Genomic DNA, 23,299 nt, shown 5'->3' with positions numbered 1-23,299 from the left:
AGATTTAGCGCATGGCTTACCACTCATAAAATTAGGTTAAATTTGAAAAAGAGATTTTTATCATTAATATGAACAATAAAAACCAGTTTTCTGGAAGAAATAATTTGGAATAAATAAATACCTGTATTGAAGATTGATGAGCCACAAATTTAAAGTTGGATTATGGTCAATTTCATGTTTTATTCTTTTTCTTCCAGAAAAACAAAATTGGACAAAGCAATATTGTATAATCATTTGTTTTATATTGAGCTTAACCCTCTTTGTAGAAAAGAGATTTGTTACCTTAAAATGAAATTTTATTTGCAGTAAGGAGATATTTTTAAACATAAAGTAATAAATGAATCAGTCAAAATGGGAAGTTTCTCAAAATTAAAAAAAACAAGCAAAAAAACATTTGCTTACTAAGTTTTATTTTGCAAAATTACGAAATCGATTGTTATTCCTTAAGCAAATTGATATCAAAATCATTTTAGATTTGCACTAATTGGTTATAAAATCTCAAAAAAATTAAAAATAATAATACTAATCCCTCCTAATTAAAAGCACTTTGCCTTTATCTCCGTTTTAAGAACTATGTCAAATGAAGCGGCGATTTGTTATCTTTAACTAAAGAATACCATGTTGCTCATAATGTTTCTCAATATGCCTTTTTTTTTATTCAGCTACAACAATTAGAAATTTAAAAATGAATTCAAAAGAATTGAAATTTATGAGAGTGTCCTATATTTATAAAAATTTAATTCTATACTAATCGGTATTTAATTTGTTAAATAAAAAATTATTAAAACACCTCTCAGAAAAAAATGTTACATTATTTTTTATAAGATGAAATGAGTTGACAATTTTTATTTAAATTTAATAAGAGAAACCTTATTAGTTTTTCATCGTATTAGGTTGATAAACTATCAAGTAAAAATTTTTTAAAACAATACAAATGCTTCCTGATAAATAAAATTTCTGCATTTATTTTTACAAGAACTGCATTAAAAAAGTGGAAATATATAATCTTGCTTATGTATTGTGTATTGTCATATTGTGTGTTATTTTGTTCAACTACAGTAATTAGAAATTGGAAAACGATTTTAAATAGCCAAAATTTATGAAGTAATTTTTAAAAAAAATATTTTGTTCTTTTTTCTATCCCTTTAAAGAATTATTTTGATTTAAATTTTTTTATATAAACAGAGTTTTCGGGATAAAAATTGTTATATATAGCAATAATTTGCAGTTAACAGAATTTGAAATTAAATTTTAACTTATTTATTTTACTGAAATTTGAATTTAGAATTTCCTTATGTTTGTACAATATCGAAGGATTTTTTTTCTCCCTGTGCATTTATCATTTTTTACTCCTAATTTTCGAATTTAGATTCGATAAATCAGTTAGTTTTCATCCTATTTAAGTAACATTTTAAGAGTTAGTGAAAAGAAAATATAATTGTTAATCTAAGGATTTTCTCAAAACTAGGGGAATTTTACTCCTATGATTGCTATGCAATCATTTCACTTGCCCCGATCGCTTCTCAATCAATTCATCCGCATAGATTGCTTTTGTTTCTCAACAAAAAACTGTTTCATAAATCAATATAAAAAATATTCAATTGAAATTCCTAATTAAATACTAGCCGCCTTTGGTGACCCGCTTTGTTACTAAAAGCTGTTTATATTAATAATGAGTTATATAAATTACCTAAAGATTTAATATGAAATATCGTTATATAAGCCAAATTTTATAAAAAGAGCTCCACCGAAACATTTTTAGTTCTATTGGTAAAAATCTACAAAATTTAGAACTCATTGCAAAATGTCTGAAAACAATTATGAACTAAAATTGTATGAGATATGAAAAAAAAACTATTCACATATGCGTATTTATTACATTATTTGCGGAATATAAATTATTAATTTGCATAAGCAAATTAATAATATGTAATTTAATAAGGGCTTGGTTAATTCAGTGAAACATTGTGATTATGTAATGAATTTAATATGACTTACCTAGTAGCCACAAAATTCGTCTGCTTCCGTAGTTTGTAGCGTTCAAGGCCATGACACTTTTTTAAGCTCTTTTCCGATTTAAGTCTCTCCAAATCATAATTCTGCTCGTAAAAAAAAGATAGCTTATTTCATTCCGTTGCCAAACTGTTTTGTATAAAGAATAACTTATAACCACACAATACCCTATCAAAAATAATTATGAAGTAGAACTAACTCTTTGACCATTTGAAGTGGAAGTACAAGTTATTTAATGAAGGTTCGTTTATTTAATAGGTTGTGTCATTTAAGTTTGAACTTTCTTCAATAGCACGGAAGGTGTTTCTGTCTAAGTTCCTGCGTAGAGATATCCTTGAAACCCTTTCATTTTTAATTGCTGCATCACTCTTAAAGTTTTGTTGACGCTTGCTTACGCATCGCTTGTTGCGAAATTGTATAAGGTTTGGCGATAAATTAACCTGAAAGAATGTCCCAATCACATGAAAACGAAAAAATAGATTTCAAAAGTCACGAAATTTAGAATGTTAAAATCCAATTTAAATATTTATCTTTCTGTTGAAACAGGACTAATTAGTAAATAAAAGTTTAATTCAATTACTTTCATTAATATGTTACAAAACTAGTTGTTTTTTTATTTCATGAAAATGCACTCTAAGATCATATGCTTATATGTTTGTTGACATTATCTATCAAACATTACACGTGTTTATAGTGATTGCAAAATGGTTCAAATACAGTATTTACTTTATTTCAAATCAACTACGTTTATTTACTTAACATGCAAACATGGGAGGATCAAGGGGGAGATTAGTTTATGTCAATTTTTTACTAAAGGAACGATTGGATTGTAATTTGTTGCATTTTGAGGATACTAACTAGTTGAATTTTGAGGTTAGTTTTAAAGATTGCTAACTAAGTAAGTTTTTTTTTGACAAAACTGTGACGTGGAAAATCGTTTATCCCCGAAAGTTATAGCACAGTGATGATGGCCTGCGTTGGGAGAAAAACAGTTGCTGTCCACCTTGAGATTCATTTTTTTCTCTCATATTCAGCTTTCATGGACATAAATAGTTCTTCCCCCCTAGATTTTTATGTCAAAATTCTAAGATTATGTTGACATTAGAAACATGCGATTCATTTGTTTACTTTAAATAATCAATAAATCAATTATTTTATGTTAAGCCTCATCGCATTTGCATTAAGTAGCATTCCCTGTTACTCTGCGACGAAATTTGTAGACTAACAGATCTCTCTAATTAGGGCGTATTTTTGCTGTCTCCTTGTCTCTTAATAAAAGATTTGTCTACGTTATCCTCTCTGAATTGAGTACACCGTTTCGACACTTCGAATAAAATTCGACATACCAGCTAAATAATGCGTGGTGTTGAAAACAAACATAAGTAGATCTTTAAAGTGTTAAATGAAATCTGAAAAAGTTAAATTTTAAAGAAAGCTCAAAGAACTTGGAAAATTTCAAAATAGAAGCAAATGACAACGATGCATTAAAACTTTAAGTTTCCAGAAAAGTTAATAATAAAAGAACAGATAACCATTAAAGTAATGAGAAATCGGCTAACAGACTTCTAAATTAGTAAACCTGTGAATCCGTAAGTTCAGAAATCTTGCAGTTCCTGATAGTTTGCATTAGAAGAAAACTAAAAAGAATTTGCTTATTATACAACAAGTTTAGATTCTGAAGTCAGCGTGACCTTGACTATGATTTGCGCGCAAGGAAAGATGACTTGATAGATACCAATTTCATAACTTAACTACGGTGACAATTCGGATTTTGAATAGTATGATTTTTTTGATAAATATGAAATCGCAAGGGAAAGAATCTAACTCTGGTAATAGATTGCTTTCATTAAATTTAGAAATAACAAAAAGTTTATAAAACTAAGCACTGTGTCATGATTTATGTTCATTTGATTGACATACAAACTTTTCTTAAATAAAATAATTTCAATATAGTATTTGATTATTTGAATATTATATTTTATCTAGGGAAGAATAGGATGATTGTATCAAAATTACTTCTGTTTTCTAACGAACAAATTCTGAATTAAACTTTACTGGTCAAGGAGAAGGACTTACCATAAAAATGAGTTGCTTTTGATTAATTCACGGCATCTGTGTAGATAATTTTGTTTTTCAATGCCAACTTTCTAATGTTTTTTTTTTTTTTTAACTGTGAAAATAAGTTTGTTTTTCAATACCAACCCTCTAATGCTTTTTTTAAAAAACTGTGTAGATAAGTTTGTTTTTCAATGTTAACTCTCTAATGTTTATTTTTTTTTTCTTTTAAATCTGTGAAGATGAGTTCATTTTTCAATGCCAACTCTCTAATGCTTTTTTTAAAAAACTGTGTAGATAAGTTTGTTTTTCAATGCTAACTCTCTAATGCTTAAATTGTTTTTTAAATCTGTGAATATAAGTTCATTTTTCAATGCCAACTCTCTAATGCTTTTTTTTATTTTTTTTAAACTGTGAAGATAAGTTTATTTTTCAATGCCAACTCCCTGATGTTTTTTTTTATTTTATTTTTTTTAAACTGTAAAGATAAGTTTATTTTTCAATGCCAATTCTCCAATGTTTTTTATTATTATTATTTTTTTTAAAATTTTTTTTTTTTAAACTGTGAAGAAAAGTTTCTTTTTTAATGCCTACTCTCAATTGTTTATTTTATTATATTTTTTTTAAACTGTGAAGATAAGTTTCTTTTTCAATGCCAACTCTCTAATGCTTTTTTTTATTTTATTTTTTTTGAACTGTGAAGATAAGTTTCTTTTTCAATGCCAACTCTCTAATGCTTTTTTTTATTTTATTTTTTTCAAACTGTAAAGATAAGTTTCTTTTTCAATGCCAACTCTCTAATGCTTTCTTTTATTTTATTTTATTTTTTCAAACTGTGAAGATAAGTTTCTTTTTCAATGCCAACTCTCTAATGCTTTTTTTTTCAAACTGTGTAGATAAGTTTGTTTTTCCAATGTCTACTCCCTAATGTTTTTTTCTTTTGTTTGTTTTTAAACTGCGTAGAAAAGTTTGTTTTTCCATGCCAACTCTAATTTTTTTTTCTAAACTTGCCTTATTTATTGGTCATTATAATTATTAAAATTATATTTAGTCCAACTTATTGTTCGTTAACTAAAGATTCATACCTTAATAAATAATAAGGATTTATTCCAATGGTAGCATTGTCTGTTTCATTATGATAATCTTTGATCTCGGGGTATTGCCCAGTCTTGCTCCCCTTAATGTGTGTCTATGCTGGGCCCACGAAAACTACAGTGCAGTGGGAGAAGAAGATATAACTACATCCATTGCAGAACAAAAGGCATTACGGGCCTCAAGATGAAATCTACCGAGGACTCCTTCTTCAAAGCGCAAAAAGTCTTATTTTCATATTTTGGAGAAATTTTGAAGTCCCATTATACAAAATTGTAGCTTTTATATAAATGTAAAGAAGTTCTCTGCATTTACTGTAGCAAAAAAAAAAAAAAAAAAAAAAAAAAAAAAAAAAAAAAAAAAAAAAAAAAAANAAAAAAAAAAAAAAAAAAAAAGCTAGTTTATAAAGATTATTATGGGAAAAGGCAACGACCATAACTAAATTAACCAAACAGTTATTAACACAGACAACAGGACAAAACACAGAACAATAAACACAAAGATGATGAGGCCAACTGCCTCATATGCATCCGTCTCATTAGCTGCGTGTGAAAAACATCAATGAATATTTAATAGCTGTTTAGGTAGAAGGTGCGCAATGGATGCGTAATGATGTGTGCTATGAGATGCTATGAAGTGCACGCATACAGTGGAAAAATACGTTTCGTACATTATATATTGTTGGTAAAGAATTTTGATAGGGCTCTCAGCAGTCTTTGGACCTCGAAACGATGGTTCCCCCCCCCCCCCCTTTGAGTACGGCCTTCACTACATCACATGTAAATTGCATGCACAATTTTCTTAAATTTTCACATAAAATATAAATGTTGCTACTTTTTCACTGAACTTCTTGTATTTCTAATTTCCCTATAGAGTTAACATGTGTTAACCACTATTGGGGCAAAGTCGGATGATTTGACTATTTTGGGGAAAAAAATCATTTAAAAAATAATAGTTCATGTATGACTCTTCAGGAATCACATATTTTATTTACGCTAAATGGAGAGGAAAACCATGAAATCTTCCCACGGTTAGCCTGATGGCAATGGGGATCCATCTACCGTCTGAAGATATTTTACGTCAGCACTGGGATGGTCCGAGCTGTGTGAGGAATTCGTATCGATCAGTCATGGCTTTGATTCGAACCCGGTTCACGTCATTGGAAGGTGAAAGCTCTATCCCTGGGGCACCACGGTTCTTTAGAAAGTATATAGTACGGAGCTAAAGGATGAATGTATTGCTTAATCCTAGTTTTAACAGTTTAAATCCAACTGTCCCTCGAATCTTAGCTACCCGGTCTTACTCCTCCCACCCCTACCCGTGTTCTTCAAAAGCAAAAAAATAAATAAATAAAATAAATAAAAAATTTTAATGTTAAAACTAATGTAAAAAAAAGTTTAAGATTGTACATTTTTATATTTCTCAAAAGTAGTTTAGATGTTAAAATATCATTTTCTGCGATTTCTTTTGAAATGGAATATTGTCGTGGTTTGAAAGTAAAAAGATAACTACTTTCGGTTAATAAAATATTATGATTTTTAATAAAATATCATGATTTTTAATAAAATAGCGATGATATAAATATGAATTATTAATAAAATAACGATGATATAAATATGAATTATTAATAAAAATATGAATTATTATGATTTTCAATGAAAAAAATTAAAACTATAAATCTAGTTCATTGAAATTAGATTTATAGTTTCAAATTTTTTTATATGTTCTAACAAGTAGTTTCGACGGTCAAAATCTAATAGCTTTTGATTTTAATAACAGGTTAGATTGTTAAAATACAATAAATTATCTTTGCACTCCTTAAAAATAATTTTTATGCTAAGTAGTGCAGAGTATTAAATTAAAACATTCGTTATTTCTTGTATTTCTTAATAGTTGGAAAGGATAAAAAGCTTTAGATTATTAGAATATTTTGCTATTTTATTTTACTTTTTTTTAAATATTAAACTTTAAATATGATATTTTAATAATAAATTTTTTTTGTATTCTAAGAAAGTTTTTTATATTTAATAACTGCATATATTAATAGTTGTTAAACTGTTTGAAAAAAAATACAGATTGTTAAAAGCTTTTTTTATTGTTCTTTATAAGAAGGTAGGAAGTTAAAACACTATATTCATGTTTAGAATATTGAAAAATATTCTAGATTGCTGAAATATATTATTCTATATCATCGAATTCTTTAATAAAGTAAGAATGTGTGAAAAGTTTGAATTGTTGAAATATTTAATTGTTTAAGATATTTAATTGTTTAAGATATTTTTAGAAAGTTTTGTGACCTCTTATCAGATCAAGAGAGACAAATCTCTTTGTGATCTGATTTTTTGAAATATTTTAAATTTTTTATTAAATACAAATTAAAACATACCGCTTCACAGGGTATTTTGTTGTGTGCGTTCAACTCAATAAAATCATCTATCTATCTCTCTCTCTTGCGCGGTATCTATCTTGAGCGGTTGGTAACGCACAAAGCAGCCAAGCAAAATTGAGAACGCGTGAGTGTGAAAAAGTAATAATTTTTAACTAGGAGGCTCCGCCCCCTGCTCGCTAACGCTCGCCAACCCCCGAGAATTGCTACGCAATCCTATGTGGTTCACGCCGTGAACCATGGCTCGCTGCTCTCGCTCGCCAATGAACACAACGTTCTAGCACAAAGACATAATATATNATTACTGTTTTTGTTTGTATATCTCATTGTGCATGAAGCTGATCATAGTTTTAAAGCTGATAGCATAGTTCTATAGCTGATAAAGTTCTAAATCATTTCACAGATCTCTTTAACTGTAATTTATAACGGTATATTAATGTTATCTGCGCAAAAATTATAATTGTAAAACTGTAAATAAGGTTAGACCACCTTTCTAAACAACTTTATCTCTGGTTATTGTTATCTGGTTGCTCACTACGTGCTCTTGCGCGCCGAATCCAATCAATTGAAAATAAAAACTGTTGCCAGCGCGAGAAAAGAAATATCATCGGTTTTATTGATACATACGTACGTATTAGCGTTTTATATAATATAGATAGTGCTGACTGCTGAATTGTTACAACTAAACTTACCAGCTTCAGTTTGTTGAAATTTTTATTTTGTTTTGAGTATGCCTAATGATGGTGTACCAGTTTTACATTGTTGTCCGTGCAATTTTATTGGCCGGAAAATCACGAGGTTGGATCCAGTTTTTCCTCATTTATTTTCATATTGTTTTGGTTGTATAATTTGGTCGTATAATTTGAATTGAAAGTAATAAACTTCCTTAAACTTAAAAATAATATTAATTTTTTATTAAAAAATGTAGCGATGACAGAAACTAGACTGAAACCTCATGTATTTGAAAATAGATTCAATGTTAACTGTGTGCAAAAATATATTTAAGGCACAGTGTTGAAACATTTAATAGTGCTTATTTTTTTTTACCGCTCGATGAAATGGTTGATTAACATACCGAAAAATTCAATTCAATTAGTTTAGAGAATTTTTAGATGTTTGAATGCTCAAAACTTTAAGAGTTTCTATTTCGATCNTTAACTGTGTGCAAAAATATATTTAAGGCACAGTGTTGAAACATTTAATAGTGCTTATTTTTTTTACCGCTCGATGAAATGGTTGATTAACATACCGAAAAATTCAATTCAATTAGTTTAGAGAATTTTTAGATGTTTGAATGCTCAAAACTTTAAGAGTTTCTATTTCGATCTAATTAGTTAGATTTTGCATAATCCAGTGTTTAAGCTATACTTTTCTATTTCATTTGTTCCTCTAGTTCAGGCTCATAATTAAACTTTTTAATCCTCTTAACTCAACGTAATCACTTTATGAATGCAAAATCTTTGATCTTTCTAATAAAAGTCTGAACTTAGTTTTTTCTGATGAGTATACTTTTCACCGCAAATTCTGTTTTATCTTCATCGGTATATTGAAATTTAAGGTTTAGAGAAAAATGAATTCAATTAAACATTTAGAAAACAATGGAGGTTCAAATGTTGATAAAAAGTTTACAAAATATAAAAATACAGATGAATTAATGGAGAATTTCAATGTAAAACTTTCGGATCAAATTACGATAAAAAGTATCCGCTTTCAGGGTTCCGGTACATTTCACCGTAAAATTCATTTTTACCGAAACATGTTATTTAACAAAAATCGGACATACCATAATTTTTACAGTAGCAATTACAGTAAAATCCCTGAATCATTCGAATTAAATAAATATTACTGTGAAATTACTGTAAAAATGGATTTTATGGTAAAATGGATTTTCCTGGATGATACACCCTAAGAACCGGGGGCTTCAAAACAAACGCTTGTACACTGTGAAAAAAATTCAGGATTAAATTACGGTAAAAAGTACGAGTACTGAATATGCCGTACTTTTTACCGTAAAATTCCTTTTTACCTTAATGAAAAATCTAATATACAGTAATTTTTACAGTAATACCATAAAATCACTAAATCACTCTAATTAAATAAATATTACTGAGAAAGTAACTGTGTAATATTCGAAGATTCAGAGGTCGCCGAGCCCAACGAGTGGTAGGTGGGATGTCTTATTTAATTTATAATTTAAAATATTTTAGCATTTTATGTAATTGATACACGAAGATGCTAGTTTTAATAAATTATATTTACAATGTTTCATTTAAACTGAATTCTTTAAAACAAACGATACTACACTAAAAGAAAATTCTATATAATTCGTTCGTTTATTTTAAGAATATTTTACCAACCACTTTTTACTGGGTGAGAATGAGTACGTTATTTTTACATAATATTTACGTCAACAATACGTCAAAATGTACGTAATTTGAAATGTCAAATTATAGAAAAAACGGTTATTCAAAAAAACAGAAAATTTACGCAAATAAATTCGAACCGAAATTTAAATTCTAAAATTGCTTTGTCAATAATACGTAAAATATACAAAATCCTTTTTACCAAATCTAAATAGTAAATATTCTTTGGTCTGTAAAATGTACGAAACCAATCTTACGAAGGGTAGTTGGTAAAGTTCAATCCGTTAATATTACATAATATATACCAAAGCTTTTTGATAAATATCTCAATAATAAAATCATTTCGTCAATATTGTGTAAAATTTATATATAAAGCTGATTGACGTTACCAATTTCCCAAAAATTTACGTTAAATTTAAGTATCATGCTGCATAAGTAGGGAAAACTTTGAGGGGGGATCTCACTGTTTAGAGAAAATTTTATCAAATTCTCTCAATTGCTAGTGATATTTCAAAGATCAAGGAACAGACATTTAGTTTAAGAAAGTGATTATAATTCGTTTTATCTCTTCCTACATGTTTTTAGTAGAGTGTAACAAAGCGCAAAATATAACTCATTTAATATAAAGTCTCGCAGCGGACTGCAGAAAATGTAAACAATTTCTTTTTTATAAAAATAAATCAAATTAAAGAAATTTAATGCATTTTGTAATTTATAATTCTTATAAATTATGATTTTTATAATTCATAATTTTTATAAATATTAGATAACTTTAAAAATCAATAATGTACAAGACAGGGTACTAATTTTTGAAAAATATTAATATTTTGAAAGAATGAAGTACTTGTGAAAGTACTGGCTAAAAAGCAGAGTAAAAGTATTAGCTAGAAAGTACAAAGACTTTGAAAAGTGACGAAGTAAAAGTAGAATTACTAATTTTCAAAAATAGCGAAATACAAGAAAGTACTTATCATAAAAAGTAACGAAATCTGAAAATATCAGTTTCCAAAAGTCATAAAGTGAAAGAACTAGTTTTTAAAAATAACAAAGAATAAGTAAGAGTACTAACTTTCAAAAGAAACTAAATACAAGTGAAAACATTAACTTTCAAAAGTACCGAAATGCTAAACTCTCCATTTACTCTCAAAAGTAACAAAGTACAAGTAAAAATAAGCAGTTTTTACTTTTACTTTCGATAATTGTAACGAAAACAAAAGACTCACTATGTGATAATGAACAAAATGATTTAGCAAATTATTGTTTAATTGCAAATGAATCTAGTATAAGTAAAAGTACGTAGTTTTAATTTTTACTTTCGATACTTGTAACGAAAACAAAAGTTTCACTATGTGGCAATGAGAAAAATGATGCAGCAAATTATTGTTTAAGTAATAGGCAAAAATAGAGGTTTGAATTTAGTTCTCTAAAAGGTATTTCATGTATCCTAAGTTATTATAACTTTATAACATAATTTTATTTGAGGATAGTAAGTTATAAATACGATGAATTGAAGAGCCTTTTTTTATTTCTATTTTAGACATCCCACATCCTGCTCATCGATTGCTGAAATCATGTCTGTACTTTTCTTTCGAATCATGCGTTATCGTTTAGAAAATCCAAAGGACCCCTCGAGCGACAGATTTGTTCTTTCAAAGGTAAGAGCGCAAATCCCTAGAATGTTCACAAAACTGTAAAGTGAACATTCGAGCAGGAAATGAGTTTAAAACAGCTACAGCATAATTATCACTGTTGCAATATGTAATTAACAAAGTTGCAGACAAGTCTTAGACATTTTATATAATGTCAAATGACTAATTGGCAAAGTACCGAAATATGATAGTTTCGTATTTTTAATTTCCGTGATCATAATTAATAACTAATGTTTAAAAGTAACATATGTTACCGTGAATGTCGACTTTCACCGGTGAATGTCAACAATCACATAGTCGCTTTGGTGAATGTCCGAAATATTTGTTATATCTGATTTGATAATAATTTATTCGATGATATTATTATATTTATTTCATATTTTAATATCTAATGAAGATAGATTAGGATAAACATCAGTGTTCGGAGTACGGGACCTTAAAAAAAACATCGGTCTAGTAGGGTATACCGGCCAAATGTATGCCGCGCAGTGGCACTTAACTGGACCTTGTATAGATTTCGGACATTTACCAAAGCGACTATGTGCTTGTCAACATTCACCGGTAGAAGTCAACAACCACCAATTTTGGTCATTCACATATACGACAAGTAATTCATATTTTATTTTGTTTTCCTTAAATAAGAAAGTCATGCCATTTTAGTAATCTTCATGTATTATAACAGGGTGTGGGACATTGTCCGGTATTCCCTACACTAATGCTTTTTTTAATATGTTTTCCCATATCGGATAGTGTTAATTATAATCAAATAAACAGATTTAGATAAATTTGTGTTTCATAAAAAATTCATGAATTGAATTAAGATTTTTTTTGGTCATCAAATTAGCAATATTTTTTTTTAAAAAAAGAAAAGAAAAGAAAATGAAGTTAAAAAAAATTCGATGTTTCTTTCTCCCATAGTCTCGCATTTCATGCCTAGTCAAAGAACATCTGTCAATGTGTATCAATACCTGGGAAAGTATAAAATTGTTTTCCCATTTCAAACTTAGCCTAAAAATGAGGTATTTGCAGTATTGTAGGTAACATACATGGAGAAAACATTTTAGAAAAATTACTCCACTACTTGGTAATGAAATTTTTGGTGGAAAAAAATAATTCTTATAATGAAAATCAAAATACATTGTATTTAAGCCATTCATCTGGTAACTTTTCAGTTCAAACGGTAACGCTTTATCGGAAATTCTGGCTTTCAAAATTACCACGCATTTAGTAAAAAGTACAAAACCTAAAACTAAATTTAACCTAATAAATGGTTTGTATACCATGCTCTAAGGTATCATGATAAAATTATTAAATTTTGCCACATTAACCAAATTTCATCGCAAATTATAAAACCATATTACTTTGCTAATTTTATACCATAATCATTAGCTTATTGCTGCTCCCGAGAGCCAGGAACGAAGTAAATTTTTCCATATTCTAGTATCTTTGTCCATAATTTTTTTTCCAGAGTGCATAGTGGGCCAAAAAATGAACCATCCTGAATAACTTCTGATCCTAATGATCGAATTTTCTCGTTATAGGACACATTCATAATAATTCGAGGGGATTACCTTAAATATACTGATTAATTTGTGCGAACGATATTTTAAGTTACGATATCAGATACAGAAACGTACGTCCTCTGAGTAAACATGCCTTCTTTTGAACAGTTTCAGATTTCTGAACCCCAAAATACAGGGGGGAGGCACAATCTGAAAAAAAGGTCCTTATAGTTCAGTCAGGAGAACGATCCTAAATTTGGACCCCTTATTGTTAATTTTACTTTTTGAAGATTCGCCATATCTCAAGAGCTTTTTAAACGAATTGAAAACTTTTTGTACATAATTATAAAATTCCATGCAAAATATAAATTTTAGTAAATACTTATTATATTTTTATTCCTTAATTTAATAATATTCAGAAATTTTTTAATTGTAACGTATAAAATTTTTTAGATAATTTTAAAGTAGATATTTTTACATGGCAAATTACGAAATTTGAACGAAATTGGTTGAACAGTTCGTGAGAAATCGAATTTTAAACGTACAACTTCCTTAAGATTCCATTTCTCAGGAATTATTCGACCGATTTGGCTCAAAGTTTCTATTTTGCCATTTAAAATTATATGCTTTAAAATGACGTAAAAAATTGTACACCTTGCAATTCAAATTTTTTTTGACTGTTACGCAAAAAAATAATAAATGTTTACTGAAATTTATTTTTTGCTTGGAATTATCTTTGGGTAAATAAATTTTATAATTGTGCACAAATTTTTTTCAATTCACTTAAAATGCTCCCGAGATATGGTGAAATACACTTAAAGTAAAATTAACATTAAGGGGTCCGATCGCTCTCAATAAATTTCTAAGACCGAATCCGTTGGAAAAAAAAAGGTGTGTTTATTCAGAGAAAGTATGTTTTTCTTCTGATTTCGTAATTTAAACAATTGTCTGCTCTAATTAATAAGCGGGTTTGAGGTTAACCCTTCGAACCAGTAAGATTTAGTCCCAGAACGTGAAGATCCGGGGATTAAATCAAAAGTTATTTTGGGTGGTCAGTTTTTTTTGACACACTGTACATAAACTATATAAAGCAGTTATCATCTGAATATTCCATAAGAATGAAATGCTAATTTTTCAACCTAGATTGATGCTTTAACATCTTAATTACAATTTTTTATTATTTAGATTTTGTAATCTAAAATAACGTTGGTAAGTGCTTTACCACTCAAAATTGTTTTGATAATCGTCAAAATGTTAGTTTAACAATTTCTACCTTATTTAAGTTTACAATACTGTATTGATATTATATGATTGTAACGTTTATATTATATTGATGTTCTTATTTATAATTGGGCTATGCCAGCTGCTTTCCACAACATAATTAAAAATATATTTTTGCTTTGAGTAAACAATTTCAATGATCTAGCAAAGTGGCAAAACACACAAAATATACAAATAATTGAAGTTTATTCGAATATTTGAAAAGAATACGATATTTTTTGTATTAAAATTTTATAAAACAATAATGTTTGTTTAGCAAATTAAACAGAAACTACTGCCTGATGTCAGAAGATTTGAAAAAAATCCAATGAATCAAAATATTTGCAGAGAATAAAATTGAAATTCTTGTTCCAAACCTTTTTTAAACCTTAACCTTCTTTTAGCAAGTAAACCAGGAAGTATCAACTTCCAAACAAAAATTTTATGGAACCAAAATATTTGCGGAGAATTAAATTGAATATTGTGTCTAATTTCTTTATAACCAAACATGCAAGATAAGAAAACTTAGTAAGTTATAATTGGTTTTTCAAAGGCCATCATCTCACTGAGCAAGGCGAAATGCATTTTAGGAAAGTGAATGTTTGAAAATGATAAGATAAAAGCCACGCAAACTGTAAAAAAATGAGATTAAGTGACGGATCCTTGACAATAAAACTGTAAAACTTGAAAACTCTTGCCTGTTTTAAAGAACATATTTTAAAGAAATAAGAAATCTTTCTTTCCTCATTGCTATTGACAAAGTATTTTATTTTATGATTCATGTAATATTGAGGGACGTTTCCTGGTTGAATCATTTATAGTGTTCTTTATCACAATTATTATCTCCTAAGTTAGAGAATTTAAGTAAATATTGCTGCTTACGGCTTTGATTATAAAAGGCGCAAATGTAATTAATGTTGTTCTGAGCATCAAAAAGTTACGTTTTTGTTTACATTGTAATAACAACAGGATTCACTTTCTATATTTAGCATTTGAGATATTGTTGTTCAAGTTTTCATTTTTTTTATGCCATAAAATTATAGTATGAATTTCTGAACTGTAGCTAGGTTGGTATTTTATTTACGTCGCACTGCAGCTACGCAATGGGCTATTGGCGACGGTCTGGGAAACATCTCTGAAGATGATCCTCAGATATGCCATCACAATTTTGTTTCTCTGCTGAGGAGATGGCTTCCCTGCTTTAGTAGCCTGACGACCTGCGCCCGAAATCGAGCATTTTACGGTCGAACAGTTTAACGAAGACCAATACAGCACACCCTCGGACTCTACGCAGGCTGATCAAAGTGGTCTCCCACCCGCTCACCAACAGTGATGCTTGACTTCGGAGATCTGCTGGGAACCGAATCTTTACGATCAGTCTACAGAGGGACTCTTCTACACAGTAAAAAATTCCGAATCAAACTACAGTATAAAGTACTGGCACTAATGATTCATCACACCTTTTAAGCTAAAACTTGCTTTTACCATATAATATTATACCGTAATTTTTACAGTGATATTTATTTATTTGAGTGATTCCGCTATTTCACGGTAATTATTACAGTAAAAATTGCGGTAGATTAGATTTTTTGTTCTGTATCATGTTCCGGTAAAAGTGGATTTTGCGGCACGATAAAAGTACTAGCAGCCTGCGTGACGGTGTTTTTTACCGTAACTTGATCCGAAATTTTTTGCAGTGTAGTAGCTTTTGTTTTGAAGAATTCAGTTTAAATGAAGCAGAATTTATTAAAACAAGCGTATACCTGTATCAGTTGCGTAAAATGTTAAAATGTTTTATAAATTATAAATAAATTAAGAGATTCCCCCCACAGCTCGCTGTGGTTTTTCGATATCTAAATCTCCTTTCATAATTCCTCTCCGATCGCTTTCCTGCTCATTGAATCTGTTATATGAATGTTAGTACTTTTTTAAAGGTATAGTACCAGAATTATGTGACGTATACATTCCTTGAAACCTTTTATTTCATTCAATTTATATACGAGAGCAATTAACTTTGTGAAGAAAAAGTATGGTCAAAATTGCAAGAATATTGTAAAATTTGTCACGTTTCTGGCTCATGGGAGCATAAAAAAACTCGTTAATTTTTACCGAAGCGCTTTGGTAAAGATTTTGGTAAAATTAGTAATAAAATATAGTTTTATAATATGTGATGAAATTTGGTAATTTTATCCTAATACCTTAAAGCACGGCATAAAAATGACATTTTTTACTAAATGTGTGGCAATACGAATTATAATTTTTAAAATCAGAATTTATTGTAAATAGTTATCAGATGATTGGAAAATTTATCAAATGAATCATTTAAATACCATAAGATTTTGTTTAGCAGTTTAAATTGTGATATTTTTTTTACCAGAAATGTCATAACAATACAGTATGGTAGCTTTACAAGATTTTTTTTCCATACATTGATATTTAAATATTACATTTGTATCAAATATTGCGCATAATTTCACTGCATAAATAATTATAAACTGTAAAATTACCATTATAAACATAAACTTGTAAATTTCTTAAGAAAGTAAGTGAAAAAGGAGGTAATATTACTGGTACAAAGCAAAAATTTAGGTTAATTCAATGCGCAATGCTATTCAACATAAATAGCATAAAAAAGGCCATCGTGAAAATATATTTGTAAATTTGGAAAAAAAACACATAATTATATATCTGGGAATTCGGATTGAGACAGAGCAGTGGGAGAGTTAAAAAATTTCCCCTTTGAGAGCCCTGTAAGTATCTGACTCTTTGTTAAAAGTATATCTGGCCGACACTTCTTATGTCTCAGAAAAACGAATCCTTCTCTTGCACAAATTATTAGCACTGTTTTTCTAAGCTCTGTCGCCTTATACTTGGAGCAATTCTTGAAGAATTATCTGGACTTTAGAAAAAAAGCAAATAACTTATATATTTCAAAAGTTATTAAACTTTTCAGAAATCGCCAATTTGGCGACATTTTTCCACTAAATTATCAAAATCAATGCCTTATTCTCAGTTTCTAATAGTTACTGAAAAAAATATGTCAGATTGGGGCATAACTACCTTTACGATTGTTAAACATCAATTCACTAGTATATAAGGCATGCCAACTCGATTCAATTTTGAGGTAAATTTTGATCGATGAAATTTGGCATTATTGAATGCTTTCTGAAACTATCGAATCTATAGAATGTTCGAATATTGATCTCTGGACGTGATACGAACACGCCTACCTCGACAAACTCGCCATCTTCGATAGATGGTCCTCGATTAACAGCTGACTTGTTAGTTGTGACTGCGTTATCGTTCTCCTCGCGCTGTTGCTTCTCAGTCTCATTTACACTCAACGGGATCCTGCACACACTCGACTACTAATAGCAACACGGGAAATACCACGCATACAACCGCGAACTTAATACAGTTCTCGTGACAAACGCTCAAAATCCGGTGAACTTAACACAGATCTCCCGGTCTTTTGCACGTATGGCTACTAGTGGTATCCGTTCATTGAATTATGTCCCTGATAAAATTCTGGCGGGGAAGTATTATGGCGTAACTATCACTAGGATTATTAAACATCAATTCACTAGTATATAAAACATGCTAACTCGATTCGATCTTGAATTACCTCTTGATAGATGAATGTTGGCATTGTCGATTTCTGCTCTCCCTCCCAGATTATCGGAATTATATTTGTTCAAAAATATTTAATCATATTCAAAATTTTATCAATAATTGATTTTATAAATTAAGGAAATTTCAATGATGAATATTTCTATTATGCGAAAAATTATAAGTGCAAATTATTGTTTGGAAGTGAGCCGTGTTTGGAAGGTTTCATCTTTAACGCAAAAAAAGACACTGGTGTTTAATGTATATTAATAAATTAATTATAATTTTAATGAATTATGGTATCCAAACAATAAGTTACTAAAATGCTTAAATATAATATTTTTCACTTATTTTTACTTAAATTAATATAAAATAATGAAAAAAGTAAGAAAAATATGTTACATAAAAATTCTTCTCTCAAATTAGCAAAATAAATATACCAACACAGATTAAATTTTACGCCGGTTCAAATAAGTCAAAAGTAACATCTCCTTGTAAGAGTAAATTCATTTAAAGTGAAATTCAAGATAATTATTTTTTTCTTCTTTTCATTGAATCGTGTAAAGAATGATATAAAATGTCATAATTTAATGTACAACCTATTAGGTTTATTGTGCGTCAATTAGTAAAACAGTGGAGAAAGTAAACAATGTGATTAATTCTAAAAAATTTTGTTAATTATTAATGAGTTAGTATTTTCTTTACAAACTCTTTGTTAGGGTGAGTATCTTGAATTTTTTAGAGGCAGTGCGGAAAAATTGTTGACTACCGTCATTAAAATGTATTTAAAAGCATAATTGAGGTCTTTTGCAAGCTCAATGAACTGTGAAAATTTGATTGAAAATGTCTATCTTTCAGTAATTATAGCAAAAAAGGGTGTTTCTTTGGAAAAATTAATACCAAGATTTTTTCTTAGAAAGCTTTGTTATGTAATTATTGAAAAGTGGCAGAAAAATTCCTTAGTATATTCTGTACGCTTGAGCATTTTTAGAGGGGAGCTTTGGAGAGACATTCTCCTTGATGCATTTTTTACGCTAAATTGAACGAAACCATTCACGAGATGATTGGACCAATAGTTTAGTAGTTATAAGGGTTTTATGTGCAAAAAAGTACAATTTTGAGTGTTCAAGTGACTTACGCATATGGTAATGCTGTCTTACAAGTGAGGCATTCTCTCCAGTGTATTTTTCACGTTGACTCAAAAGTGACTTTGCACAAGTCAATAAAATAATTGGTTTAGAAGTTTCAAGAGTTTTTACTCATAAAAAAATACTTTTTTAACTTGTACTTATGTACACACTTTACATTATTTAGGTATCATCTTAACATGTATGGTATTATTTCCGATGTAATTTTTCCCGCTGAATTGAATAAAAATAATTTTTAAATGATCAAATTAATTGTTCAGAAATTATAAGCCTTTTTTAACATAGAGTGCAAATTTGTACTTGCACTCATTTGCACATTTCATATTTGCATACAGAATGTTTGCGTACTGTGTTTCTATGCATTTTGTTTCATTTAATCGTATAAAATCAAACATGAATCAAAAAGTTTAATATTTAAAAAATTTCAAAAGTTTTTTTTAAAAATACATTATTTTTAATTGCACTTTTTTTTTTAAAGAAAACCCTTATAGCTTCAAAACTGTTTGCCTTACCAACTCGAATTTTTTGTCATTCAATTTAGTATAAAAAATTTCCCCTGGAAAACGTACCTCATATGTCCAGATGAACCCTAGATAGCAAAGTAAATGCATACATAAGTCATGTCTAAATTAATACTTTTCTACATAAACACACTCGCAAGTTTTGAACTATTAGTCCTATTGGCTCGTTTATAGCTTTACTTAATTCAAAATGAAAATATATGAAAGAAACAATGTCTCTATTGTTTAGGCAGATAATTTAGATGAGTAAATAGATACAAGTTCAAATTTGTACTGCTTCCATTCTAATATTAAGGTTACAGTAAATTTTCAGAGTAATATGAAAGTTCTGGTCTCTTCTAACATTTAATGATCATTCGCAATTTTTTATTCCACTGAAGTAATCATTTAAAACATGTTCGCCTATATTTCAGGGTCATGCTGCTCCTATTCTGTATGCAGCATGGGGTGAAGCAGGACTGTTTCCCATCGATGATCTGCTGAATCTAAGGAAGATAGACTCGGACTTGGAAGGCCATCCGACCCCAGTATGCTACTTTATACTTTTAAATTAAAGTAAAATTGCCCTTAATCTTAAACCTTATACACGGTTCGATCGTAATTAATATGGTCAGCCTAAAACTGTTCATTTGCAAGTATTCGACATACAAAGACCGATGATACATTGAGATACATAGAATCATCCGATACCTGGTATGTGTATAGAACTTTAAACGTATATCCTTGGCCGCCACCTGACATATAATCTCAATAGTAATCCAGCTTCTATAAAAATTATTTAATAATTATGTTTCTATGTGATTATTAGAACAAACTTCAAGGGGATTTAGGGTACAGCACGAGGATTCAGAATTGCATAGCAACCCATGGTCAGAAATGCCATGTTGAAGTACTACGACAGGTGTAAGAAAGATAGAGACACAGGACTGAGATCATCTGGAATATTTATTGGTCAAATATATTTTATGTGGTCTGGTAGATGATGTGTGAAAATGTTGCAAAATATGTTTAAGTTTTCCATGATTGCTAACGAGTCATGCTTTATGCCATAGAGCCATACATTGGCGGACTCTCCCAAACACAGCTGGATTTTGTTGTATATCCGCAACATAGACAATTCTTGCAACCAGACCCATTTCAGAATCCACAGTTGATGAGCGCACAGCACTTTTCAGATCCCTCCAAAAAAAAATTCACGGGATTTAAATCAGGAGAATGTGATGGCCGAGGAACCGGTTCACCACTCCCAATTCATCTTGAGAACAACACCTAGCGGCGAACGAAGACATTTCCAACCATGATTTGTTATGCAAATGTGAATCCTTGTGATATCCCCTACCTCCAACAAAAGTTTGGGTACACCCTATCTAAACATCCATCACGGCAGTTAAAATGAGTTCCTGTTATATTGATAGCATTGTTGGAACATAAACGTGTTAAGGAAAAAAGTTTATACAACCTTAAAGCTAACTTGTAGAGAACAAAGTTTATGCACTCTTAATGCCAACTTATGGAGAACAAAGCATTTGTACGCTTTATATCAACTCGTCGAGACCAAAGTTTGTGTACGCTTATTGTCAACTCGTGGAGAGCAAAGTTTATGCAAGCTTCATGCCAGCTTGTGGAGAGTAAAGTTTATGTACCCTCATTTCATTTTCATAAAAAAGCTGGAGCGTCTAATGGAATTCAAGCAACTAAAAAATATGGATTCTTTTTTATTTATTTATTTTTTTATAATTCAAAAAAATAATAATAATAATAAAGTTTCACCACATTTATGCTCTTTAAACTACATTATTCATATTACGGTTCAAAGTAAGCTCGATTATTTTGTTCAATATGTGTATGGGTACGTAACTGAAATTCTGAAAATATATTTTGTTTTTCACATATGCATGTTAAAAAAAGGCAATGAACTAACCAATGTTTAATTATTTTCTTTTATTCATATATTTCTTTTTGCAAGATTAGTATCCAATTATGTCATGTTTATTTAAATTTTGGATATTTTGTCTTGTTTAGCGCCTTTCATTCGTTGATGTAGCAACAGGATCATTAGGTCAAGGTTTAAGCTGCGCTGTAGGAATGGCGTATGTTGGAAAATATATCGACAAAGGAAGGTTAGCAGATTCAATTTCTTTTCTTAATTGTCATTTAATTACCTGATACATGTGGGGTGTTTTTGAAGGGAAAAAGATTCAAAATTTTACTTTAAAAAAAACATATTTTTCCCCTTTTTTAATTAAATGATGCTATAAAGGTAAAGAAAATATAAAATTGACAATAAGAATTGTAAAATAAACTATAAAATTGATAATAAGAATTGTAAAATAAACTAACTTATTGAAATATGCAAGAGTAAGAAATATATTTTTAAAATCGATCCTGCAGCTTCATACAAAAAATAATCTTCTTTAGAAAATGAAATTCTGAGATCTGACAATAATGTTATAAAATATAAACAATTTTAAACAATGTAAATTACTGAAGTATGCTTGATTCAACGAAAAACTATTTTTTTCAAACTACACTGCTCAAAAAAATCAGGGGAGCAAGCAAAGAAAGTAAGAAAATCGTGCGAGACATCCACAGAGCTGCATGAAATGGATAGTGCATACGTATCAATGCGCGATACATAAAAAAAGACGTAAAAACATATGGAATTAAGCTTTAATTCGTGAAAACAATGGAAAGAAAACAAAAAGCCGATTTAAGGCAACAACAATTGGCTTACATGTAAACGATAAAAAAGTAATGTTTGGAAACGATGCAGAATTGTTAATAAGGCGTGTGATCTCCTCGAACAGCTAAGACTGCTGCACACCTATTTCCCATGGATACGATGATGGTATCGATGAGAGTTTAAGGAATACGGTTCCACTACTCAAGAAGGGCAATCTCCAAGTTACGGAGAGTTAATGGAGGCCTTGGTCTCGCAGCAATGCGTCGCCCGAACACGTTCCAAACATGCTCGATTGGATTCAGGTCAGGAGAACGTGCTGGTCATTCCATACGCTATATTGGTTCAGCTTCCAGCATGTTCTCCACAAGACGAGCTGTATGTGGTCTCGTCTTGTCGCATTATCATCTTGTAAAACAAAGGAATCTCCAATGACTGCTGCGTAGGGTATGACATGAGGTCTCAATATCTCGTCTGCATATCTGCGGGTCGTCAAAGTACCGTTCCGAATGATATGCAGGTTCGTGCGTCCACCTATGCTTATTCCACCCCACACCATCCAAGCAGCTTGTCTGTAGTGTGACCTTTCACAAATGAAAGTGGGGTTATTTCGAGTGCCTCTTTCCCTCCACACCAAAACACGTCAGGTGTCACTCTCCAGACTGAATTGAGACTCGTTTGTAAGCAATACGTGGCTCCATTCCCGTTTCTCCCAATCTTGATGTTCAGCAGTCCATTTTCTGCGAGCCGCACGGTGGCTTGAGGTCAATGGAATGCAGACCATGGGCTACGAGCATAGAGACCTCCCTGATGGAGCCTATTCCGTATTGTTTGGGTGGAAACTCTTCGTCCTGTTGCCACGAGAAACTGTCTTTGCCGCTGAGTAGCATTGTCTGTTCTGTTACGACGAGCTGTTAACTGTATATACCGGTCATCAGCTCCAGCTGTTGCGCGTGGCCTAGCTTGCCCTGGCCCACGACTTACATTTCCAATCTCCTGGAATCGATTCCACAGCCTTGCA

General features: G+C 30.0%; 2 protein-coding genes across 4 annotated transcripts in view; one reads left to right on the top strand and one right to left on the bottom strand.

Moving 5' to 3' along the window:
* LOC107453332 (uncharacterized) overlaps positions 1-2,808 on the bottom strand; it is a 53,950-nt gene extending 51,142 nt beyond the window's left edge. Inside the window, exon 1 of one of the 2 annotated variants that reach the window (XM_071177107.1) lies at positions 1,999-2,808. In XM_071177107.1, the coding sequence (XP_071033208.1) occupies positions 1,999-2,050 (52 nt within the window). In that variant the 5' untranslated portion in view covers positions 2,051-2,808. The remainder of the gene's footprint in view (positions 1-1,998) is intronic. The other variant, XM_016070113.3, reaches the window with a different exon arrangement.
* The window catches only part of LOC107453333 (transketolase), a 52,428-nt gene that overhangs the window by 2,302 nt on the left and 26,827 nt on the right, over positions 1-23,299 (top strand). The window contains exons 1-2 of one of the 2 annotated variants that reach the window (XM_071177104.1): positions 2,759-2,886; positions 11,447-11,564. In XM_071177104.1, coding sequence (XP_071033205.1) covers positions 11,481-11,564 — 84 coding nt within the window. In that variant the 5' untranslated portion in view covers positions 2,759-2,886; positions 11,447-11,480. Of the gene's footprint in view, positions 1-2,758; positions 2,887-11,446; positions 11,565-23,299 lie in introns of those variants that run through there. The other variant, XM_071177103.1, reaches the window with a different exon arrangement.

This window comes from Parasteatoda tepidariorum, chromosome 2 (genome assembly GCF_043381705.1).
Source record: "Parasteatoda tepidariorum isolate YZ-2023 chromosome 2, CAS_Ptep_4.0, whole genome shotgun sequence".
Classification (NCBI taxonomy): Eukaryota; Metazoa; Arthropoda; class Arachnida; order Araneae; family Theridiidae; genus Parasteatoda; species Parasteatoda tepidariorum.
The sequence above is the reverse complement of the archived record's forward strand: the minus strand, read 5'-3'. Positions and strand labels throughout refer to the sequence as shown.